The 25,927-nt window shown below is 39.4% G+C and overlaps 1 protein-coding gene across 8 annotated transcripts in view; it reads left to right on the top strand.

Moving 5' to 3' along the window:
- Positions 1 to 24,821, top strand: part of LOC124871246 (disintegrin and metalloproteinase domain-containing protein 23) — a 32,745-nt gene extending 7,924 nt beyond the window's left edge. The window contains exons 4-27 of one of the 8 annotated variants that reach the window (XR_007038981.1): positions 1,458 to 1,521; positions 2,167 to 2,249; positions 2,370 to 2,433; positions 3,150 to 3,222; positions 3,480 to 3,559; positions 3,717 to 3,782; positions 7,185 to 7,253; positions 7,489 to 7,655; positions 9,106 to 9,190; positions 9,583 to 9,670; positions 10,679 to 10,730; positions 11,921 to 12,020; positions 12,106 to 12,177; positions 12,271 to 12,357; positions 12,440 to 12,520; positions 12,639 to 12,689; positions 12,774 to 12,837; positions 12,930 to 13,035; positions 14,412 to 14,531; positions 14,647 to 14,815; positions 16,404 to 16,515; positions 17,818 to 17,908; positions 20,288 to 20,378; positions 23,164 to 23,214. Coding sequence is in view for 6 of the 8 variants with exons in the window: in XM_047370396.1 (XP_047226352.1) it covers positions 1,458 to 1,521; positions 2,167 to 2,249; positions 2,370 to 2,433; positions 3,150 to 3,222; positions 3,480 to 3,559; positions 3,717 to 3,782; positions 7,185 to 7,253; positions 7,489 to 7,655; positions 9,106 to 9,190; positions 9,583 to 9,670; positions 10,679 to 10,730; positions 11,921 to 12,020; positions 12,106 to 12,177; positions 12,271 to 12,357; positions 12,440 to 12,520; positions 12,639 to 12,689; positions 12,774 to 12,837; positions 12,930 to 13,035; positions 14,412 to 14,531; positions 14,647 to 14,815; positions 16,404 to 16,515; positions 20,288 to 20,378; positions 21,068 to 21,248; positions 23,164 to 23,322 (2,284 nt within the window). In the remaining 2 variants the exon portion in view is untranslated. Of the gene's footprint in view, positions 1 to 1,457; positions 1,522 to 2,166; positions 2,250 to 2,369; positions 2,434 to 3,149; positions 3,223 to 3,479; positions 3,560 to 3,716; positions 3,783 to 7,184; positions 7,254 to 7,488; positions 7,656 to 9,105; positions 9,191 to 9,582; positions 9,671 to 10,678; positions 10,731 to 11,920; positions 12,021 to 12,105; positions 12,178 to 12,270; positions 12,358 to 12,439; positions 12,521 to 12,638; positions 12,690 to 12,773; positions 12,838 to 12,929; positions 13,036 to 14,411; positions 14,532 to 14,646; positions 14,816 to 16,403; positions 16,568 to 17,698; positions 17,769 to 17,817; positions 17,909 to 20,287; positions 20,379 to 21,067; positions 21,249 to 23,163 lie in introns of those variants that run through there. The other 7 variants (XM_047370396.1, XR_007038982.1, XM_047370398.1 and 4 more) reach the window with 7 other exon arrangements.
- Positions 24,822 to 25,927: the final 1,106 nt, after the last annotated feature.

Below are 25,927 nucleotides of genomic sequence, written 5' to 3'. Positions count from 1 at the left end.
CCTGCAACAACCAATCAACATCGTTTCCTTTATAATTTACTAATTAAAATATAAATTTGTATCAGAGATCTGTTTAACCAGCTCACAGAATGGTTTTACAGAATTTTTACTTTTATTATCATTTTCTCTGCAACCTAAGATCCCAACTCAAACCCAATAATTCACAATTTTATCATTGATCTACTGAGAAAGATTAAATTGGTAGCCGCAGTCCTAAAGCATACTTTACAGAATCATGTTACCCACAACAGCAACTCATAAAGTAATGTAATTATATGCAACACAAGTCAAAATGTACTTCATAATTGCTGCTTACCAGTGGTTAATACTGTTCAGAATTCATTCTTGTCTATACAAAAAAACATTTATTATTCTCTGATATCAAAAATCCAGAAAATGCATTCCATGCAACCGTGTCTCTGTAAAAAGCAGCTCTCATTGTTTGATTAGGTCTACAACGGGGTAACACACACCTTGTTCTGCTGGTCTGATGTGTACTATAACTGAGCGTCTGAAAAAAATGACAATTTATAATAAACAGTTTTAGGTATTTTTGTAAAATAGCATTCCTAACAATTGATACTAGAGAAAGACAGAGGGGAAGGGCATGCAGCATAAGTCTCAAGGGTCGGGAAATGAATCCGGGTTGGCTATGTCGAGGACTGAGGCTTCCGTATATCGATTGCACGCTGTACCACTGCACCACATGCCGCGCCCAACTGAATACTATTTTTTTGATTTTTACACTGCCTACGTTTTCTGTTATGTAGTTGCTGTACATGTTTTTATAAAATTAATATTAATATGTTTTCCCACCTCCAATTCCCATGTAAATAATAAATCCGGATTAGTTCGACTTGGAGGTTGAAAATAACGGCTAGTACAAGAGGGGCCAACACCAAAGTGGAATTCTACCATCTTGAAACAACTCCAGTACCAAATTTATATTAGAGGTTTATAAAAACACTTTAGTAGAAACATTTAATTCAAAGTCAACTTTGCACTGGGTGGTTATGTAAATACAAACCAATAATTATTTACAGAGGAAATGGGAATAGCCAGTGTGTGCCGCTAGTAATCTTCCTGTGTAAAACAAGTACTGAGAACAAAACACGTACCAGGGTTTCTGGTCAGGGAAAATGCCTGATGCAAAGCCAAGGTTTTTGCCAATTTAACTAAATTCTATTTTATTCATTTTCCCACAACTTCAATTTTATATAAGACAGATCCTTTGATGATGTTGTTTAGATTGGGGTTCATTTGACATGGGAGAAGACAGCTGTTGGTCTTGCTTCATGCTCTGGAACCAACTGATCTGGATTCATAATACAATGAAGATGCAAAGATAGTTATATTCTGCTGGAAAGATGACAACTGCTTCTGTGCTTAACAGAACCTAATTTCAAAAACTATGTACTACTCTCCTTTTTACTTATTCAAGTATTTCTTTTGAACAGTGACCTACTGTCTTCGGATTACGTTGAGATCCACTACGAAAATGGAAAACCCGTCCTGTCGAAGGTAATCCTCTTTGTACTCTATGATTCAGCTTGAAACCACTATGTTCTGTGTGCGATGGTGAAGATTACAAAATTCCTTTGTCTAAAACTAGAAAAACAGGTAGTGAAACAACTGTGCTCGCAAAAAGGCATTTGTGCAGAGACAGACAGAAAGACAGATAGATTTTCTTGAATGTAGGGAGGAAGTAGAAGGGTTTAGAGCTTGGTCTCTGCTGCTGAATCAGGTTCAGATCTGGGCTGGGCATACTGAATCAGCAGGGTTTAACTCCCCTGCAGCTTCCTGCTGGAGCTCTGGTCACATGATGATGTAGGAAAAAGCACTCAGCAGTATCAGTGCAGGCAGAGAGACAGATGAAGTGTGTGAGAAGGTAAAAAAAAAAGCTACTGAAAGAAAGATATATAGGAAAGGAGGAGAGTGTCCGACCAGCTGAGTCTCAAACAGAGCCAGGAGTTGCCTTGCAGAGAAATAAATTTACGCCTTAATGAGCACAGATTGAGACCCCCTGCAGCAATGCACTGCAAAGAGACCAAACTGACATCTGCAGCACAAGCTGTTACATTTGTGGACCTGCGTGAACATTGGAAAGCTCTTATAGTGAAGCTGCTTTAGTTTGGTGATGCATTTGTACTAGTTGTTTCTCCTTAGGGCGGGGAGCACTGCTACTACCATGGCCAGGTGAGGGGGAGCAGCGAATCCCATGTGGCCTTATCTACCTGCAATGGGCTGCAGTAAGTCAACAGCAGAGTTGTGTGCTAAGAATACTTCATATAGCTCAATATGCTTGCCTCTCTCCTCATTATCGACTGGCCTCTCTCTCTTACGTTTTTCCACTCTCTCTGCCCCGGCAGCGGGATGTTTGACAATGGAGTCCATGCATATCTAATTGAGCCCTTGCATCAGGCCCACTTAATTGTAAGTTATTACATTTGCAGGGAAGTCCAAAATGTGTCAGAGATCTCTTGCCACACGTCTGATCCACACACAAGCACATCACTCTGAATATTTTAAGATTAAAGCTCAGGATATCCTAATATATATTAGGGATGAAAACTGAAAACTGCATATTTTTCCCTGGTGGTTATGATATTGAGGCATGGTTTAGGTTATTAGCATTTAGAATGTAATGGTTTACTGGAGTTAAACCAAAGTTTTATCAGTAGTTAAATTAATTAAGTACAGAGAACTTCAGACCATTATAACAGACATAATCACATATTGTGTAAAAGAACAGAGCCGGCCGAAGGCACAAATGAACTAAGCTGTTGTCTAAGGCCTCCAGGCCAGGAGGGATTTGATTGTTGCTTTACTACTAGACTAAAATGCACAACAGACATGCAATCAAGTTTGGACAATTTTAAAGAGATATAATGGTACCATTATTGGTACCTAAATAAAAGCTTGTGTTTGCCTACATTCAATAAAATCTCAAATCTAAGACATTTGGCTATTTATTCCACTGGTACTTCAGAGAATTTCACCTATTTTGTTTTATTTTCCTGTTGTTGACTTAGCACATTGTCCTGGTTTTATCAGTTTTGCACATTTGTTTTGCACTAACGTAGGTATCTTGACAATAATGCCTCTTCCTGCCTGTCAGTGTTCCTCTCACGTTTGCTTCCATCCTGCAGGATACAGCTGCAAGACCTCACAAAATAAAGAGAGCAGCCACAATTCTAACCAACCATGGTTCGAAAGAACAGGGTAAAGTAGTCATTTATCATCTTACATAAGCTTGTCCATCTGTCCTCCTCCCATGACCAGCACCACACCCTCAACCTTGACTCTTTGTTACTTAGCACAGTGGGGGATATATGAGAACTTGTTTAGTTTTGTTCTGGGAAAGTACCCCTGTAAAAGCCCTTCCCAGCTGACCTGAATACACAACTCGAGCCTACATGGTTGTAAGTGTTTCGGGTGTTTATGTTGACTTGTCACTGTTTGCTTGTGTGTATTTGCAGTGGACAAGGAGGAGGAGGAGGAGGATCTCTTCTCGGAGCTAAATGAATTATCCTGGCTGAGGCGCAGAAAAAAACGAGCAGTGAGTCTCTCTGAAGTGATGCAACACTTTTACATCCATCCCTCATGTTCACAGTGATGAATTTAGATTAGTCTGTGCACGGTTAAACATGCGGTGGTTGCACCGTCTCAGATTATATGTTTTCAGTTGCCTTGTAATTGTTTGTTTTGTTTTTCAGATGCCTCGTAGCGTCTTTGAGGAGATGAAGTATTTGGAAGTCATGATTGTCAGTGACCACAGTATGGTATGTGGTTTTACTGAAAGCAGTTGTGTAAATTCCCTGCTTTGGCTTGTTTTATTTCTTTTTCCTCCTGAACTTCATTTATACAGTAGAAGTCACAGGTTTGGAGTTACAGGAAGCTAAATTAAGGCATATCATTTTGTCGCTTCGTCCTATTTGGGAGCCCTGTGCTAAAATGTTGCATGCTCATGTTGGAGGTTGGAGATCCCCAGATTTTTGTGTAGTTTAAAGAATTAGTGTGATTCTCACGAACGATTTGTTCTTGTACAAAACCACTGGAATGTTTAGCTGGAACTGTTTCAAAGTATTACATTGTGGAGATGATCAGCCTGAAAGGGCATTCATGATCCTTTAACCCTTTCAGTTGTGTTCAGGCTTGTAGCTCATGATAACTGAATGTATTTTTATGACTAAAGTAGAGACATGGATAAAAAAGCCTAAATGAATGAAAGCGAGAAAAAGGTAGCCGAGGATGCAACCGAACATTGCAGAAGAGTAAGGATGCTACCTACGGATAGGCCAACTCTTGCATCAATGCAGAACACAATGGCTACTCAAGGAGATAGTGACATCTCCAGCTGCCATTTGAGATCATTAGGTGGAGATTTCAATTTGCCTGGTTTTTACAAGAGTGGAGATTGACCTAATGATGAGAATTTAGATTCAGAAAACTAAAATTCTGATTGCATTCAGGTAGATGTTGTAGTTTCTGCTAAAGTTCTGACCAGCTTTGTCACTTTGGTTTTAACATTTCAATTTTTCCGTAGAACTGTGTCATCAGGTTATAGTACCTTTACCTGTCATGCAGTGGTTGTTTAAAACATAGCAGCAGTGAACGGAAGCAGCTGAAAGTCTCACAAAATTAATTCTGAAGACACACACTCTCTGCCATGCCACTCAAACACTGTAAGTCCTTCTGTGGTTAGTGCTCTCACAAGAACATATTGTTTCGGCCTTAAGAAGTAATTTCAAGCTAATGCTACACCTGTGCCAATTGGAACGAAAATCAAAATACTGACATACAATCTGACGTTGACTGAGAGGAAATGAGTTGCTGGCTTGGCTAATTACTATTAGTAAGTGTGAAGGAAGAAAGTTTAGAGAAACAGGTAATTGATTTTACTTAATAGCAAAATATATAGATGTTTGTAGACATTTTAGCAGGCAAAGATAAAAAGCATGATCCCACTTTTCCTGTGTTAAGGGTCTTTTGGGAAAGTAAGAGTGCTCACTCCATCCTTTTTCTTCATAACACATTCAATTGATAAATCCAGATGGTTGTCTTTTAACAAAACAACCATACCTCCATACCTCTCGCCATCACCCCTGTGATGGCATTTCCCCTTTTTGATATGCAGGGCTCCAAAGGTTCTTGTTCTGTCAGAAAAGTGTATTTTAAAATGAGTTATCTGCTTTAAAAAACATTGAAAATACTAATACTTTCACCATTTTTTGTTATTTCAGCTCAAATATGTATTTGTGCTTTAATAGCAAAATTAATGAAGATTGTATCTATACTTTCTTAACATGCAAGAAAGTAAAATATTACACTCTGACATCTATAGCTGGATTAATAAATGTTTAGATAAAATGTATGAGCACACTGTCAGTTCTGTGTATCAAAGAAGGTATGAAAGGAAAAATTAGAAATCAGTGACATACTTCTTGAAGAAAAATGCCATTTTAATTAAAATATGTCAACTGCTACGTTTTATGACTTGTGGCCAAAATGTTGGGGGTATATATTGCTGAAGGCAAGCGCAAATACTATGAAACAGGATTCTGCCATCTTACATGCAGGAAAACAAATTCCCACTAGTGAAGCACAGTGGTGGTAGTATTATGTTGTTGGGATGCGTTGCACATCGAGTAGATGGAGCCATTCCAAAGCAAAACAATTCAGTACATCATTGTAAGACACAATTGAGTTTTTTGAAAATTAAACAATCACCCTAATTGTGGATATTAAAGTCACATTCTGGTCCTCTACCTCTGTGGTTCATTTCATTAGACTACCTTTTATTGCTGGCCGACCTGGTCAAGAAAGAGCAAGAAACTATTCTTAAGTCTTTATATATATATATAGTTATATATATAGTTTGAATTGCCTTTTGTAGGTTTTGTGTTTTCACAGTTTGTCGCATTGAGCAGTCTTTCTTGAAGAGCCCTGAAAACTAGGCCACGCGAGAAATAACTAACAGTGGCTTCAATTTTTACTATAGCCACTTGAGGTCAGATTCAATATGGATGCCCAAGTTGTCTAAGGCCTGGAAGACTTAGACAACCTTCTTCCGTGACTACTGTGTAAACTACTGTCATGCTCCATCCACCATCATATATTTCTCACAAGACAAGTTAAAGAACAACTTCTTCATGGACAATAACAACAGAACTGTGCCCTCTATAGCTAAATTGCATATAGATATATTTTCCTCACAGATGTTTTTAAATCCAAAACCTTCCAAATGAAATGTTTTTATTTTTTTTCTTATTTATACAAAGTATGAAACACAAAAATGAATATATAAGCTTCACAAAATGACACTCACAGTAGCTAGCATCACAGAAATTGGTAACTCCATATGGTTTTGCGATCTCTAACTATAATCACCTCAACCTGACTGTGTTGTCATCTCCGGATCCCAATTCAAACTTCAACGGCAAATTCAAGCACAGCATTACACCCGAAGAGTGACGCTACCTGAAACAAAAAACTGCTTTACCTAATTTAAAATGTGCCCCTCTTCATGCAGCTTTAAACATCCAAAGAAATAATAATTTAAGTTAACACCAATGAAAGTATATGTAGTTTTAGACTGAATTTAATAAATGGCATGTTTTATAGATTTATCAAGAGTAGATTTAGAAAATTTAAGTTTAGTTTTGTCTGCAGTATACGGTTCAAATCCTATTCAAAACTATGTTTCTGGTTCCTTCTGTAAGATTTATGGAAAAATAAACAGGCAACATCAACAGAGTTTAACTCTTAAAGCTCTGGCTTGAGTTGTGAATGTGAATAGGACAAAAAAATCATCTTGCGGTGAAAGGCTCTACCGATAGAGTGCCGGAAACATTTAATTCTAGTAAAACAAATTAAAAGTAATGCAATCATATCCATAGGAAGTACATACAAACCTCTGAAAAAAATAAGAGCTGCAATAAATCAGTCCCTTCCCTATTTCTTTGATATTTCACATTCTTGGAACAAAGCAGTAATCCTTATTGACCTGAGACAGGAAATGTTCAGAAGCGTTAAATGTCAGGAAATGCCCTGCGTCCTCTCATTAATATTTCAGGCCTGCTTTTTTGCCCCCCACAAGAGGGAGCTTTGTCTCTGAAAACGCATGTGCATCATGAAATCATACTGTAGCTGAACCATCATCTCTGTTCTTTCTGTCTCTGCAGTATAAAAGACACAAAAACAAGCAGCACACAACAAATTTTGCAAAATCTGTCGTGAATCTTGTTGATGGCGTAAGTACACTTTGTATTTACCTTGTCATGATTGCATTACACAAGATTTAGCGCAGTCATCATAAGCAGTATTGTGTTTTATCCTCAACATTTGCTCTCCTGCTCTCAGTGTGCTAAATCCAAACTCACCCCTGCTGTTGTTTCTTCTCCCTGGGTTGCTTTCTTTTATCCACCCTGTTTGTCTCTCTATCTCTGTGTCTTTTTTGCTTCCATTCATGATGCACTTCAATGACAGATCTTCAAAGACGAACTGCACACGCGTGTGGTGCTTGTTGCTTTGGAGATCTGGACAGAGAAAGATCAGATCCCCATAGGTGTGAAGCCTCTGGAAATGCTTCGAGATTTCTCCAAGTATCGCCAGCAGAGCATCAAGCTGCATGCTGACTCCGTGCAGCTCCTCTCGTGAGTTCTTGGCAACACCAGATTGAATGCAACTGATTTTCTGTTATTTATTTTTGTTTTACTTAAGCGCTATACTTTGTAAAAAGCTACCAGCACTTGAACAGAGCTGCTTCTTTAGGAGCTAATACTTACAGGGGTTGGACAATGAAACTGAAACACCTGGTTTTAGACCACAATAATTTATTAGTATGGTGTAGGGCCTCCTTTTGCGGCCAATACAGCGTCAGTTCGTCTTGGGAATGACATATACAAGTCCTGCACAGTGGTCAGAAGGATTTTAAGCCATTCTTCTTGCAGGATAGTGGCCAGGTCACTACGTGATACTGGTGGAGGAAAACGTTTCCTGACTCGCTCCTCCAAAACACCCCAAAGTGGCTCAATAATATTTAGATCTGGTGACTGTGCAGGCCATGGGAGATGTTCAACTTCACTTTCATGTTCATCAAACCAATCTTTCACCAGTCTTGCTGTATGTATTGGTGCATTGTCATCCTGATACATGGCACCGCCTTCAGGATACAATGTTTGAACCATTGGATGCACATAGTCCTCAAGAATGGTTCGGTAGTCCTTGGCAGTGACGCGCCCATCTAGCACAAGTATTGGGCCAAGGGAATGCCATGATATGGCAGCCCAAACCATCACTGATCCACCCCCATGCTTCACTCTGGGCATGCAACAGTCTGGGTGGTACGCTTCTTTGGGGCTTCTCCACACAGTAACTCTCCCGGATGTGGGGAAAACAGTAAAGGTGGACTCATCAGAGAACAATACATGTTTCACATTGTCCATAGTCCAAGATTTGCGCTCCTTGCACCATTGAAACTGACGTTTGGCATTGGCATGAATGACCAAAGGTTTGGCTATAGCAGCCCGGCCGTGTATATTGACCCTGTGGATCTCCCGACGGACAGTTCTGGTGGAAACAGGAGAGTTTAGGTGCACATTTAATTCTGCCGTGATTTGGGCAGCCGTGGTTTTATGTTTTTTGGATACAATCTGGGTTCAGACAGCTTCCTCTTGCGTCCACAGTTAATCCTGTTGGATGTGGTTCGTCCTTCTTGGTGGTATGCTGACATTACCCTGGATACCGTGGCTCTTGATGCATCACAAAGACTTGCTGTCTTGGTCACAGATGCGCCAGCAAGACGTGCACCAACAATTTGTCCTCTTTTGAACTCTGGTATGTCACCCATAATGTTGTGTGCATTTCAATATTTTGAGCAAAACTGTGCTCTTACCCTGCTAATTGAACCTTCACACTGCTCTTACTGGTGCAATGTGCAATCAATGAAGACTGGCTACCAGGCTGGTCCAATTTAGCCATGAAACCTCCCACACTAAAATGACAGGTGTTTCAGTTACATTGTCCAACCCCTGTATATACCATGCAATGTTTACATCTTTGGTATGATGCTTATGTTTTCTTTTTTATCTGTCCCTCTTGCAGAAATGTGACCTTCTATTACAGGAGAAGCAGCGCCGCATACTTTGGTGGCATGTGCTCCATTAGCCGTGGAGTCGGGGTCAACGAGGTCAGATTTACTGTGACATACCCACTGCCACTGCATGTACTGCAAAATAATTCATAACCTCTTGAACCTTTTCATATTTTGTCACATTCTATTCACAAACTTCATTGTATTTTGTTGAGAATTTAGGTGATGGACCAACACATAGTGTTGTAGTGGAAAAACAAAAACTGAAGGAGAGTGAAACATCGTTTACAAATTCTTTTACAAATAAACACTTGAAGAAAAGCATCCCCACAGCGTGACACTGCAGATTACAGATTTTCATTTGTAAAACATGTTAAAAATGATGCATCAGTTTTCTTTCCGCTTCACAAATATGTGCTACCTTGTGCTGGTGTATGAATATGTTGTATATGATGATGTATAACCCGTAATTCTTGCTGTCTCCACAGTACGGCACCACCTGGTCCATGGCAGTGTCTCTGTCTCAGAGCCTGGCACAGAACCTGGGCATCCAGTGGGAGCCTGCAGCCAAGAGAAGTATGCATGAAACACCGCTAGCATAGGTGAGGTAGGGACGACAGGCTCGCAAGGACTAGACGTTTTATGTTTGTAGCATTTGAAATGTTGAAAAATAACATACATGGATAACGGTGGTATTTCAGTCGGTGTTGGCATTGTAGATTCTCTGTCCTCCAGTCAAGTCAAGGCCGGATGAGACGGCAATCGGACATCTGTAAGCTTTTGCATATTTTTCCTTGTCCCCCAAAAATGCTTTTTGGTGACATTGTCACTGGCTACACACCTGTATGAGTATCAGCTTTAACTTAAAAACAAGTCCTGTTAGGAGATGTTTCACTCCCTCTTAGATTCCATCATGTTCCTTCGCTTTGATTTCAGGCAGTTTTGCTTCAACTGCAAAGCCTGAATGAGAGCTATTCTTTTTTTATTGATTCTATTTTGCCTGCAATATGGTGGATCAGCTCTGTAAAAATGTGTTCTGTAATGTAAAAAATAAACCAAAGCACTGATGTGTTTAGCAACCGGTGTAGTTAAAATTTGAGTAGTTTTAACATAAAATTTTACAAGGAATCTTACCATAAATTACCATTCAATAAGTGCTGTCTTACCAGTATATTGCATTTTAAAATCGTACTGTGCAGAGACAGGCACATATAGATGATTCAAAAGTGAAACTGATGTCCACAAAACTAGTTCAGATGGTATTTGCCAGTGTAAAAACCGGACAGAGGAACTCGTAGGCCAATACAGCGTCAATTCATCTTGGGAATGACATATACAAGTCCTGCACAGTGGTCAGAGGGATTTTAAGCCATTCTTCTTGCAGGATAGTGGCCAGGTCACTACGTGATACTGGTGGAGGAAAACGTTTCCTGACTCGCTCCTCCAAAACACCCCAAAGTATTTGCCAGTGTAAAAACCGGACAGAGGAACTCGTAGCTGCTCAGCAGAAAGCCTCGGATATCTCAATTCTTAACGTTGTTTTTTTCTTTTACAATAAACAATTGTTTTGCTTTCCTCTTACAGAAGAATGCGAGTGTGTAACCTCATGGAGCGGCTGCATAATGGAGGACACTGGGTAATTTTCAACACACGCACACACACACACACACACACACACACACACACACACACACACACACATGCAGAAGAGATAGAGGAGGGTAAACCATAACAAATGCTTTATTCCTGTGCACTCGGTGCAGTAAGCAAGAGTTTGACGATGTGGGGATTTTCAATGTTGCTTTGTAGGTGTAGAGAGTTTTAACGACAGCAGCTAAGCTCTAAAAGGATCTTGCATCCACAGATTGTTTGTTGAGATATAAACGAGGCAGTGTTTAGTTCATATAACTAATTATACAGTTTTATTTTATTTTCCTGATGATCCCATTTCCTTAGTTCATTTTTGTTCATTTTATTTTAGGGACCTAAAACGTGTAAGTGTAAGAAGTAAACCTCTCGTATTTAGTAAAATTGTACCTTATTTGAAAGCAAACAGTCTTGACCTTGTTTCGGTTTAAAGCTTAGTAGAAAATGTACAGAAATAGGAGAGATGCATGCATTTGCAATCAAAGAGCTAAGCTAAATGGGAGCATCCATTTCTGGCAATGAGGGTGAAACCAACACACGTGCACAGCAGTGGGTCATTAGGAAAGTTACCAAATTACTCTACAAAGAACAGCACAGATGATCACATAAGCATTTCTGTTGATAATCAGAAAACTCATGCATTACAGCAATTAAATTGGTTTATTGTTCCAACACGAACGCTGAGATTGGAAAAATGAATCAAACATGAACAATATTTAAATAATCTTTAAATAGTAGTTATTGCCTTACCTCTTTTTCCTTTTTATTTCAGCCTTCTGAGTTACTGTAGTTTTGTATTTTATTGTGTAGTCTCCATGGATGAGATGGGGGTTGGATGCAGCCTCAGCTAATGAATCAAAATTAGGATGCCAACATTATTGTAAACACATGAAGCTAATTCATTTTACAGTTTTTATACTATTAATACATCAAAAGGAAACAATAAATGAAATCCACAAGCTGCTCCACTGAATGGTTTAGGTCTTGAGTATCAATAATGCATTAAAACACATTGATAAACAACAGGCTGTCATTCTGAAGAGTGTGGATAGAAAAAATGTCTCTGAAGGAAAGCAGCACAGCATGTAAAACCATGTCTTCAAGCTCTGCAGCTGGACTTTGAAATATTATTATTAATATTACTATTTAACATGGAACTCAAGTTTTCTCCGGCGGCAGGATCCAACGCCCAAAGAGGTTCTCCAAATGCAGCATCTCCGAATACAGGGAGTTCCTTTTGAAAGGTGGAGGCTCGTGTCTATTTAACAAACCAACAAAGGTTAGGTGTTCACATCCGTCCCCCTCTCTCCTTACCTGTCCCAGCTGTCATGCTTGCCTCACGCTGTCTCTTCTTGGTTTGGCAGCTGTTTGAGGTGGCACATTGTGGAAACGGCTATGTAGAAGTGGGAGAGGAGTGTGACTGTGGACTGAGATCAGTAAGTTTTTATTTTTTGTACTGTGTTCAGTCTTTTTGCTGTAATCTGGTTTGCTCAGATAGGTGAAACCTTGTTTTTTTTCTTTTACCCGAGGACTGCCACAAGAGCTGCTGCAAGAAGTGTTCACTTGCTAATGGAGCACACTGCAGCGATGGGCCTTGCTGCAATGTCACATGTCTGGTATGAGCTTGGTAACAAAATACAGAAAGTTCGGGGTTCATTTGGAAAAAAAAACATAATCCTTGTCTGCATTTTTTGCCAGTTTTACCCACGCGGTTACAGCTGTCGCTACGCTGTGAACGACTGTGACATCTCAGAGACCTGCACTGGAGACTCTGGACAGGTGTTTTCCATTTTTAAAATATTATTTTTATTCATTTTTTTTTTTTTGGTTTCACATTATTCTTTTTTTAATATGTTCCAGAAGGTTGTTGAGCTGTGCTCTGTTTATGACTTTGCAGTGCCCCCCTAACCTGCATAAACAAGACGGGTACATGTGTCAGGTCAACCAGGTATGAAACAAAGGCTTTTTGTTTTAATTATGAAGCAAGAGCAGCTAACTGAAAGTGCTAATTCACCATTTTTTCACGTTGAAGGGTCGTTGCTACAGTGGAGAATGCAAAACAAGAGAAAACCAGTGCAAATACATCTGGGGATCAAGTAAGATTGTATACATTCTAGATGATGCTTGTGGAGAATCTCAAAAGAGATGTCTGTCATCTGTTATGTCCATCACCTGCTCTTTATTTCAGAGGCTGGAGGTTCAGAGAAGTTCTGCTATGAGAAGCTGAACACAGAGGGGACAGAAAAGGGCAACTGTGGAAAAGATGGAGACCGATGGATCCAGTGTAGCAAGCAGTAAGTTACATATTAGGAGAATGTTCAGCTGCTCAACCCAAATTAAATTTCTGCTTATTTTACGATTGCCTAAAAGAGGGCATCGGATTACTCTTTTTGCTGAAGAGAGTGGCTTTTAGGCTGGACCTGTACAGTGCATCTTAATTTAATAGAAACATTCCGTTTATTTCAGTTATTCAATTAAAAAAGGGCCATTTATATATTATATGGATTAATTACACACATAGTGATATTTTTCAAATGTTTGATTCTCTTAATTTTGATCATTATGACTTTCAGCTAATAAAAAACTAATATTTTGTTTCTCAGAAAACTAGAATATTACAGAGGGAAAAAAATGAATGCAGAACTGTGCATAACAAAAATGAAGAGAAATGTTTGGACTACACAATCATGGGGAAGACTGGTGACTTGACAACTCACCCAGTCATTGACGCATTCCACAAAGATGATAAGCACTCTTTGTGGCTGGCTATTCATGTAGTGCTGTATTCAAGCATATTAATGGAAAGCTAAGTAGGAAAAAAAAAGTGTGGGAGAAAGGTTGCACACACAACTCTTTTCCTTAGAGAGCAATGCATGTTAAAGCAGGATTGCACTGTACAAGTGCCTCTGAATAAATTAGAATATCATCTGTAAATTAATTTATTTCAGTGATTTAGACCTATCTCACTGATTCTCCACTGTTACTTCCTTGGCCTACGTTAAAAGATCTTGACCACTGTAGACCAAGAACATCTACAAGATCTGTAGTTTTGGAGATGCTCTGATGCTGCCATATGACCATCACAAAATGGACTTCTGTCAAACTCACTAAAATTGCTATGTTTGCCCATTTTCCCTGCTTTCAACACATAAATTTTGAGAACAAAATGTTCCTCTTTTCTCTTAATATATCCCACCCACTAACAGGTGAAGAGGATTTAGAGAAATCAGTGCTGTTCACTTCAGTTGTCAGTGGTCATAATGTTATGCTTGATTGCAATAAACCAACAGAATGATATTTATCATTGACAGATAAAATGTAAATACAAGCTGAACTCTGTAACGGATCAACTAGATAAATAATCATAACCAGCTTAAGTATTTCTGTTTGAGTTGTCTTCAGCTAAGAAAATTCTGCTGTTTGATTTATTAGGTTGTATTTGATGATATTTTACACTTTGTGAGTGCAGACTGGTTTGAATTGATCCAGTAAAGAGAAAGGCTGGGCGGTTGTTGGCATATTTCTATGCTCTTTAAGAAACATCCTTTGTTTAAGTTTGTAGGTGCTAAGCAGCAGAATCTGGACTTGGGATGTGATGAAAGGACATTGGTGAGTCTGAATGTGAAAATGCTCTTCAGGTTTGAGATCTGTGTCTGCCTTTCTGTTACAGTGACGTGTTCTGTGGTTATCTTCTGTGTACCAACGTGAAGGGAACAGCACGCATCGGAATGATGAAAGGAGAAGTTACTGCCACCTCCTTCAATCACCAAGGCAACGTGATACAGTGCATGTAAACACTTTCAATTTGTCATACCCCGTTTAACCTCATGATCGAGGTTTATAAATGCAAATTTTGTGATGATATTTGATTCCGTTCTTCCTTCATTTTCACTGTTTCCTACCAGAGGTGCCCACGTCCTTTTGGACGACGACACCGATTTAGGCTACGTGGAGGATGGGACTCCCTGTGGGCCGTCAATGATGTGCCTTGACCATAAGTGTCTGCCCCTTCAGTCGCTCAACGTGAGCACCTGCCCCATTGGGCCTAAAGGACAGGTGTGCTCTGACCATGGGGTGAGTTCCGATTAATCTTAAAATTGTTATTTTTAATATGAAGTAAAATATAAAATATTTTTAACAAGATTCATGTAATAAAGGCGTCTTTTCAGGAACAAGACACAGTAAAAGCTCATAGACTTTTCCCTTATGTGAAACCTACTTGATTTTTAATAATTTGCCCAGGTACATATTAGAAAAAGACTTAGAGGATGACAAAATGATAAATAGTGTAAATATCTGCAGGTTAAAAAAATGTTGAAATTATTAATATGCAGTTGTGAAAAAAGTGTTGACACCCTTTAAGCTTCTGTGTGGTGTCTTGCATATTTGGACATATGGATACTTAATATCAGTTTTAGCAGTCCCAGAAAATTCATGTAATATAAACAAACAACAAAAACTGAATAAAAAAGACTTCCTTTTGTAATATTCTGTAAAATGGAATATGAAAAAAAAATTTCTAGTGACGAATAAATTAGGACGCCTCCCACATGTATTCTCACTTAAAATGACTACAGACACACACAGGCGTATCACATTAGGTGCATGTGATCAGAACATCATGCATTACTCAGCATTTAGAAGGAGATTTGCTTAGGCTCCTGACTGTTTGAACAATATGACGCGAGACACCATGGAATGACTGAAAGAGTGATCTGAGGCCTTCATAAACAAGATATTAATCAGCTTATGAGCCTAGTAAGGCGATCAAAGAGGCCTACAAAGAATTTGAAATCAGCCATTCCACTCTACAGAAAATAGTTTACAAGTGGAGGAGATTCAAACCAACTGCCATGACACTCAGGTCTGTCCATCCAAGCGAAATTCACCCTCAGACTGAAAAATGCTAAAAGAAGTCCCCAAAACCTCTAAAATAACACCATGGACCATGTAGCAGGAAATTACTGTTAATCTGCCAAAAATTTAGAATAGAGTCAAGGAGACATATCCAGAGTCTAAAAACCTACTTACTTACTAAACTGAGAATGGGTATGGGCCGATATAAGAATCTTAGGGTTATTTTGAGCAAATATTACCACAGTATCGTGGTATCATGGTGTTAAAATAAATTTTTTAAACAAAAATGTTTAGCATGATCTGATAGCTTTTATCGAAAACAGTTTACAAACCAGCATATAGCTTGTCAAAAAAACGGAGTCACTATTTTCTAGTCGATCTTTACTAGTATGAAAAAGATGTTTTTTCAGCCAGATGACCATCCATGTGCAACAACAGGTCTTCCCACAGTTGGAGTAAACTCTGGACACTCCAGCTCCAGGACCACGCTTATTATTCCTGTCGCCTCTACATTTTTACATTTGTTTCTCGTAGTTTAAATAAATGTAGTAAGTTTGTTAAGCATGCATTTCTACAGAATGTTTTGTATCTGCTTTGTGTGTAAAACTACCTTAAAGATACACCTGAGAAACCTGTTCTTGTTTTGTTTCTTTTTTTTTTGATGACGCACAAAATGAATGGCTGCTGAGAACAAACAGTCCCTAAGGAAGACGTTTCCCAAAATAGACCTGATGTATAAGCAGCTTTTTAAGAAGCTCCTGCTTTTTCCCTCATTGCCTCTTTTATTCCTGTCTGATCCATGCAGGTGTGCAACAATGAAGCCACATGCACATGTGACGCCACATGGGCGGGGACAGACTGCAGCATGCCTGACCCACCTAAAGAGCCCGACGTCACTCCAGACGAAGAACCCAAGGGTCGGTTTCTACATCTGTCAGCCTCTGCCATCTAAAAATGATTACAGACAAGGTCACTTGCAATGATTTTCAGATGAAACCAGATTTTTACATGCTCTGTATAAATTGAACAAAGGTATCTCTATTTGCTAAATGCCAGAGTAATGTAGAGAAGATGTTTTTAGAGAATGTTTATTACCCTAATTCAAATCAGAAATTTACACGAACTAAGATTATTAAACTTTTAAACATTTTGGAAAAGCCCAGTTGATGATGTCATGGTTTTGAAAACGTCTGTGTAATTCACAACATTTGAGTTGCATGTACTTCAAGGCACCACCGTGAACAAACCTTATGGGAAAACAAGGTATCTAGGAGAGAACTATGGACCTCAACAAGTCTGGTTCTTTCTTGGTGACAATTTCCAGATGCCTGAAGATACCACAATCACCTGGTCAAACAATGCACGTGTAAACGCCATGGGAATGTCCAGCTATCCTACTATTCAGGAAGAAAACAGATTCTGTGTCCCAGAGATGAACATGTTTTTGTTCAAAATGTGCGTATCAACCCCAGAACAAAAGCAAAGGACCTTGTGAAGATGCTGACTGAGAATGCTGAAGAGAATGTCTTCATCCACAGTGAAACAAGTCCTTTACCACCGTGAGCTGAAAGGCCAATCAGCGAGGAAGAAGCCATGTCTCCTAAAGCAACATAAAAAGCCATATTACAGTTCAAAAATGCAGTCAAGGGCCAAGTCCCAAGTCATAAAATTCAAAATGAAATTCTACTAAATACTAACTCGTCATAGTGTATAGAAAGTAAACAACATAAAAAGGTCCCTCTCATTATTCTGGCATTCAGCAAATAGAAATAATTGTGTTACTCCTAACCTGACCCTAAACAGGAAAGGTTTAGTCTGATTTAATGTCAGTTGGTGAGGGAAAATCTGACTTTTTATGCAATGCATGTCAATGCCCGGTTTCAGCTGTATTTATTTAGTACGGACGGATGTTCTACATTTCATTTGATAAGCATTAAGTGCAGAAGTTTTATTTCATTTAGATGTGAGGTGATTCAAATGGATTATGGATGTGCCAGGCTTGTAGAAACGTCCTGTGTAAAAATAAAATTTAGCCAAAATGGTAATGGAGCTAGAGTTGTTTGCTCTGATTCTGAACAGAAATCCCAACTCAAATTTCAGTCTCATACCGGCTGCTGTGACCGTAATGTGAAGGATGGGAATTGCCTAATCCATGACTCTGCAGCAGAAGGTTGCGTTTTTTTCAGGGTGGTAATAATGCTCCTTTTCCCTCTGCACAGTGAGCGTGGCCACTAACAGGCTGATAGGGGCAGTAGCAGGGACCATTCTGGCCCTGGGGGTGATTTTTGGAGGCACAGGGTGGGGAATAGAGTAAGCATCTTTAACGCTTTCACAGCTCTTCCTCCTCATAGTGGTGCCTCAGTGTGCGGGCGGTCTCGTGAGCCGGCCTGAGCCCGTGTGTGCGTCCCGGTGGCTTTGTGTTTCCTCGTGTGTTGGTGATGACCATATTAGTTGTCATGTGATTGATTGTTTTCAGTGTTGTGTGATTGATCGATGGATTCCCCTTACACTCCTCCTCTTCTCCAGTTGTTCCCCATCTCTCTTCATTCTCCCTCCCCTCTCTTCTCATCCAACCTCTCTCTTTTACTCTCAGTTGTTATGTGGTTGCTCCTGTGATCCTCTCCTTTCTGGGGCATGTGGGGCATTTAGTTGAAATTGTCCAGTTAGTGGAGGCTGTGTGGTGACTGGGACCCCTTAAAAACATTTTGTACTCCTCATACTGCAGGTCACATATACTTTTATATATCAGCTGTCAGTCTCTTTTCAGTGATGGATACCCAGGGTCAAGTCTTCTTCACAACCTTAACACACAAACCAAAGATCAGTATTACCTCAAGTGACAACAAATAAATGTAAACATTTCCAGGATGTTGCCTTGATTACTGGTGCATCTCAAATTAAAATATAACTGAAAAGTTTATTAATTTAAGTAATTCAGTTCAAAAGGGGAATCTCATATACTTTTACTGCACACAGAAATATGTAATTCAAGACTTTATTTCTGTTACATTTGATGATCATGGCTCACAGCTGTCACGATTTGCGGATGGGAAGGACCAAATCGCATGCAGGAGGCCGGCAGAATCATGAGCGGAGATTTCTCAACATGCACAGAAAACAACAGGGAACACATGGGATAATGAATGATTAAAATAGACACAAGGAGAAATAAACAAACATGAGGAAGCACAAAAGAAACACGGAAAGGTAAAAACAATAGAGTAATTAAAAACAAAAGAACGCAAACACAAAACTCTGACCAAACTAAACTCAAAGTTAAATAGATCATGACAGCAGCTAATGAAAACACCAAGTTTATTTTCTCAGAAAATTATATTACATAAACTTATTTAGAAATATAATTTTACCGAAATCTCTGACTACTAATAAGTATGCATGTACTGCACAGTATATGTACTTAAAACTTGGCGGGGCTTCTTTTGCATTAATTACTGGAGCCTGGCATGTCAGCCTGTGGCACTCCTGAGGTATTAAACAAGCTCTGGTTGCTTTAAAACTGGCCTTTAGCCCATCTGTATTGCTGGGTCTGCTGTCTATCATCATCCTATTGAAAACACCCCATTGGCTTTAGCTCTGTGGGGTTTAGGTCAGGCCAGTCGTCCGGGGATTCAACACAGTAGTACCATCATTAAATAAGGGATTGGTACTTTTTGGCAGCTCCCAATCAGAATCTCCATAAAGCTTGCCAGCAGAAGCATGAAGTGCTCTAAAAAAAATTACTTGGTAGATGTCTGTACAGACGTTGGACTTGATACAGTCAACCAGAAGATAAAATTGGCTTTTCAATTTATCACTAACTGTGGAAACTTCACACTGGACCACAAGTAACTTGGTTTCTGTGTGTCTACACTCTTCCTCCAGACTCTGGGACCTTGATTTCCAAATTAAATACAATATTTACCATTTACTTTGGACCACTTATCAGAAGTTCGGACCGTGGCTCAGTTGTCCAAATGTCTTTTTTTTCTGGCATCTCTAGTTTGGAAGTAGCCTAAACTATTGAAGGGGCTTGCTTAACAATTTTAGGGTTCTGATAATCATTGTTGGTTGTTCACATTTATTCTACCACATTTTTTTCCTTCCACCAAACTTTCCATTAATATGTTTAGATTCAGCACTCTGTGAACACCCAACTTCTTTGACAGCTACACTCAATGTAGAGGGTGTCAATGACTGTCTGCTGGACAATTGTCAAGTCAGACATTTTCCCTGTGATTGTGTGGCCCATACCACAGCCAGAAAACAAAATTTATCCATTAAATTATCTTTTATGTTTGTATAAAGTTATCAGAGTTACTGAGAAACTTTATTTTGCGTTTTTATTAACTGCAAACAATAATCATACAAATGACCGTAAATAACACTTAAAATAGATGTGTAAAAATCTGGTTAATATCAGTTGCAATTTTTTTAATTGAATTACTGAAATAAGTTATCTTTTTAATTGTATTCTAATTTATTGAGATGCATCTGTACATTTAAACCACATTACACACTAAAGGGGGTTGAAAAGCATGCAAAATACATCCTCAGATTCAATCATTTTCCTGTAATAGCACTCTTAGTGTGTTTTTTATGCCATGTGAAATCCTTATTGTATAGTTACATGTTACAGATCCAGAAAGTGAGTATAGACACTCATGTCTTTTTCCCCATAACCCTTCACAGGTCCTAGTGCCACCAATCTAATAATAGGCTCCATCGCCGGAGCCATCCTTGTGGCTGCCATAGTGCTGGGGGGGACTGGATGGGGCTTTAAGTAAGCAACACACCGCATGCCTCTCCTGCTCTAACTCTAGCATCCCTGCTGCTTCTAGACACCAGGGTTTGAGCTCCTGCTACAGAAAAATGGTTCCAAAAGCAAAAAGCATGCTACGCCAAGATGCACTTTCATAGAGCGTGTGCAGTGGATGTTATTTATGATGCATCAAAATTTGAGTTTATTGTAAAATGCTAAGAGAGGTTTGTGCATTTGTAGCAGAACCTCAAACTGATTGGACGCGCAGATCTCAGTGCTTGACATGCATGTTAAGTGAGGGGAAACAGTACTTTTAATTTTTGAATAAGTTTTATTTCTCTCTAAAATCCAAAAATGTAGCGTGAAAATGTGTTTTAAGCTCCAGTCTGAAGCTGATTAACCTGCTGTCTCGAGCAGCAGGGGTGTTACAAACTTTAATCTAACCAGACCGAAGAACTAAATTAGAAATATAGTCCTGCAGCCACGAAAGCATGCCAAATATCAAAGCATCATGGTTATCAGCATAATAGAGCAACAGACAAGGGAAAAAAAGATGAAAAATCTAAATACTTTTGCATGTTGACTTGTTAATTTGGAGGAGGTCAGCTCATTGCACAAAGGCTGAGCCAAACAGTACAGCGATCTGGTCCCGACTTTGTCGTCCTCTCATCACTTCCATGATTTTTCCCCCGATCCGTTGCTGTTTTGAGGCTGAGCCTTTTAAATGGAGTGGTGAGAGCGACAGAACAGACACAGAGAAACGCACAGAGAGAGAAGCCAGGACCTTTTTGTTGCCCGCAGCCTTTGTGGCATGGCTGGCCACACCCACCTGGATGGCCAGGCTCGGACCCGACCACACCAGCTGCCATTGCTGCCTGCTTCACAGACCTGGTACAGACACGGCGCACTGCACTGCATGAACCACGCACAGCAATAGTGCCACCCTGAGTTGGCTTACTATTGGAAAAGGTGCATGGCAGGGTGATAGAAGCCCCACAGCAAGCCACAGTACGGGGAGGTTATGCATCACTCCTGTTGTCATGCTCAGTGTTGTCCCACCATTTTTGGTAGTAGTTATTGTTGCTGCTACCGCTGCTGTTGTAGTTGTTCTTGTGGTTGTCTCCTCTCTCCCTCCTCCATAGAGTATATTTTATGTTGGCTCCTTCCTCCTAGATGATTTTGTTTTGAGTGGAACAATGTCTTTCCCATCTAAAATAGAAAAAGTCTCCTACACTTCACTGTGGAAAATTATGTTGCATGCAAAAGCCGGTCAGTACTTGTCTGCAAAAAAGCAAAACAGAGGAAGTACATATTCAGAAACCAGCATGAATTATTTTCATTGTTGCATTTAAAAGTGATTGTTATTGTTCTGGGTTTAGGATTTAAAAAATTCAGTGCCTGATGCATTCGAAGTAAAGTTCCTTGAAAAGAATTCATACCACCTGATAATGAGAAGGAAACATGGATTTTAACATAAATAACATCTGAAAATTGTGACATAAATTTGCAGTCATCCCCAATGAGTTGATACTTTGTAAAATTACCTTTTGCAGCAATTACAGGTAAAATTCCTTTAAGGTATACATCCACCATCTTTGGACAGCTGGAGAGATTAAACATGGCCCCGTACTTTGCAAAATAGCTCTAGTTCAGTCATATTGGATGGAAAGTTGCCGCAGTCATTATTTCTTTCCATTTTTGGCGCCAGTGGCCTTTAATCTCAGTAACCCGAAAGCAAAACGGTAGAAAATGGGGACGACATGCAGGAACAAGTCTAAGATCAGGAGTTGAACCCCAGAAAGCTGCATCGAAGACTCACTGTATTTAGGTTTGGATTTTGACTGTATCACTCAAACATATTACTGCACATTAGTCTAAACCACTCCACTGTAGATCTGACTGTATGTTTAGGGCCATTGTTCTTCTGCAAGGTGGACATGATCCTCCATCCCAGTCTCATTTGTTTAGCAGTCTCTAACAGGTATTCTTTCAGGATTACTCTTTATTTAACACTGCCCTTTAACCTGTTTCCCTGTCTCTGCTGAAGAAAAGCAACATCACAGCATGATCCTTCCATAGCCATGTTTTACTGTGGATTGGTCTTTTGCTGTGATTAGTTTCCCACCACAAATAGCAAACAGGATCTAAGCCAAAGAAGGTAATTTTTGTCTCATCCGACAAGAGCACCTTCTTCCACATGTTTCCTGTTCCTCTACCATTCCTAGTAAACTTAACATTGGACTACTTTTGGGTTTCTTTTTGCCACTCTTTTATAAAGAGCAGATTTGTCGCTCAGTCTTGGATGAAATCACACACAGGAGGACTCTATTTACTAACTGTGATGTCTGAAGGTAACTGATTGCGTTGATTTTACTAAGGGGTATCAGAGTGATGAATGCAGGTCACACTTTTCAAATTCTTTCTATCATTTTTAACTTGACAACATGGGAATAAGTTAAGGAGGTATGAATACTTTTAGCCTTATATAATCTACTACCTTTACATCATCATAAATTAAGACCTAAAGGTTTGTGATTATAAATACTTCTGTCTGTTTGCAGTCGAGGCTGACCTGGCCAACATGGACAAGGCTCTACTCACTTCGATACTGTAACAGTACTTGTTGAGAACATTTTTATTTGGCACTCTTCAATAGAACCGTATCCGAATGTTTTTTAAAATGCAATATTAGCAGCTCTGTAAGCTGCAGAGATGAGTGGTGCAGTTGCCTGTCCACGTTGCACTAAATGTGTTGCCGAAATGTTTGTTGATGACACTGACTGCTGTTTTCTTATCTCTATACAAGAAATGTGAAGAAGCGGCGTTACGACCCCAACGCCCCGGCCATTTAACTCGAGGAGAGGTGACAGTCGCAGACGAACTCCCCCGAGGCTTCCTTAGTTGGCTACCTGACAGCTGGACTGCACTTACTGCTGCTGACTTTTTTGGCATTAGATTTACTTGAAAAAGACATAGTGGACATTTTAATAAATCCCATTGTAGTGACATTAAAAACACAGCCTTTTTAACTCCACATGCAACTCCCTGTTCCCTTCCAACTCCTTCTTTTAGTGCCAGTGCACAGGCATTCAGGTGGAATCCACACCATCCTCTCACCTTGCATGATGTTACACACAAGGTGTGCTGCTTGCTGGCCCTCCTTGGCATGAAAAGCCCTCTCTCTAGGGCTCGGCATGGCTAACAAAGCTATGAATATAGCGCATAAAAAACATACAAAGACAAAAAAGGACCTATCTATTGCAGGAGAAAGCCTCGTTAAAAACCAAACACACTGGAAACCCAGTTTGAACTCAATTTCCTGTTTTAGGTGCTGCATGTGAGGACAATGCAGACCAACTAACGAATAAACACACACTAAACTGTTCACCGATTAGGAGTTCAGGTTTCTAATCGACTGCTTATTTCACAATGATATCAACTGCTTTCGTTTTCTGTCTAAGCATGTTTTATAGCAGACGTAACCGAACAATAGCATATTGATTTGGGCCAGACAGAGGAGAAACGTGTGATCTGGAGGGACCCAGTTTGGGATCAGCTCTGGGAAGATCCCCTCCCAATGAAGCATTGCTAATGGTGACCTCAAAGCCAAAGAATCAATCACCTGAACAGATGGATGTTGTTGCACACAGAGCACTTTTCCTCCCCCTCTGTCTGGAGCCAGTGGTGCCTCCCCCGCCCCCACTGGTAAGGGCATGAAGTCTGTCCATGCAGGCCTTTGCCTGTCCAACCAGTTCCTCATCAGCAACCACCTTACTAGCATTAGCCTTTTTTGCTCTTATAAACTCCTGAGTAGGAATCAAGTTTGGCTCTTCTGACAAAATCGCATGCATGCAATCACTGTAGTGGGCTTATAATTCTATATGGGAGTCCCCCAAAAAATCTGCAAGAAAAATATACTACAAAAGGTAGGAGCATGTCAACAACCAGAACATTTAGATTTTATTTACTATGCAAAGAGAGATATTGCACAAAAAGTATGGGTAATAGTGACATCAATGTAGACATGGAATTACAAAAAAAGTCAGCTGATTACTCTTTTCTATTTGGCCACTCCAATGTCTTGTTTCATTTCGCTTCAAACTGGGTGAACATAAACTAAAAACTTTAAACTATTTAAAAAAATAGCAAAGTCCATATTTCCAGCGTGAAGCGAGAGAGCACTCATTTTACATTTGTGAAAATGTAAGTAATTTCTTCTTCTTTTTTTTTTTATCCCGTTTTAACATTTTTAATCACACACAAGCAGACTGTATGCATAACGAGGCCTGAATAGTTTCTTCATGCAGGACCATCATCATTTTCAGTCCAGCTGATAGTTGGTGTGTTCCAGGTGCTGCCAAAAGCACTGGCCTTGTTGTGATCCTCCATGTTACTCATCGTCTGGTGTCCCTCTCACTGCATCATGTACAGTCGAACCCATTAATAAACTACAGACATATTTTATCTGAGCTGTTGTTGTTTTTTGTGTGTAGCTGATGTACATGTAACAATTTGCAAACGTTGGGGGGGGGGTTAGAGTACATTTTCTGTTAGAGTGGAAATTATCTAAACAGCTGAAAAACACTTTTAGAAACAGAAAACTACTTTTAAATTATACTTTATGAATTATATTAGTCCTTTTCTAGCTCATTAAGATTTTTTTACCTGATCTGTTCTCCAGTGTAAAACAGACAAAGAAAATAAGAACTGGTTTGTAACTTATCATATTATTGAAACAACTTTCTATAATCTATCCTAACAAGGTGGAATGTAAGTCTTTTTCTTGATAAGCCCAGCTAAGATGTGCTGCTCTTTGGAAATGACTGCTGCAGGGTTAGCTAGCTCAGCTTAAATTTTAGCACACAGAAATGTTTATAGTTTGTAAATTGACTTCATTTATAATATAATCCCAAATATACCAGTCTTTCTCTGCTGGATACCACACATGGCAAATGAAAATAACTGACTGAACAGAACCAACGTATTCATTTTAAATTTCTATCAAAATGTTTTGGTAGGATTTGTTACCAAAGTTTGGTAGTTAATGAGTTTGATATATAGCTATTATTTAAGAATACATTTACAAACCAATATGTCTAATTAAAATTGAAATTAATTTAATGGCTACTATTTGTCTCCTTTTAAAATGAGTTTTAATAGCGCAGCACTGATGGTTGAGTGGCTAACTGTATTTGCTTTAGGTGTTATTGCTTAAAAGCCTTGAACGTTCATTTTTCCAGCTCTACATCAATTCAATTCAGTTTTATTTATATAGTGCCAATTCACAACACATGTTGTCTCAAGGCACTTCACAACAGTCAGGTACATACATTCCAATTAATCCTAATCATTGAACAGTGCCATCAGATTCAGTTATTTATTCAAATTGGATAAAAAGTTTTTCTGTCTAAGGAAACCCAGCAGATTGTATCCAGTCAGTGACTTGCAGCATTCCCTCCTCCTGGATGAGCATGTAGAGACAGTGGATAGTCACTGGCGTTGACTTTGCAGCAATCCCTCATACTGAGCATGCATGTAGCGACAGTGGAGAGGAAAAACTCCCTTTTAAC

Source organism: Girardinichthys multiradiatus, chromosome 7 (genome assembly GCF_021462225.1).
Source record: "Girardinichthys multiradiatus isolate DD_20200921_A chromosome 7, DD_fGirMul_XY1, whole genome shotgun sequence".
NCBI classification, from domain to species: Eukaryota; Metazoa; Chordata; class Actinopteri; order Cyprinodontiformes; family Goodeidae; genus Girardinichthys; species Girardinichthys multiradiatus.
Note: the sequence above shows the minus strand (reverse complement) of the source record. Positions and strands in the feature narration are given on the sequence as shown.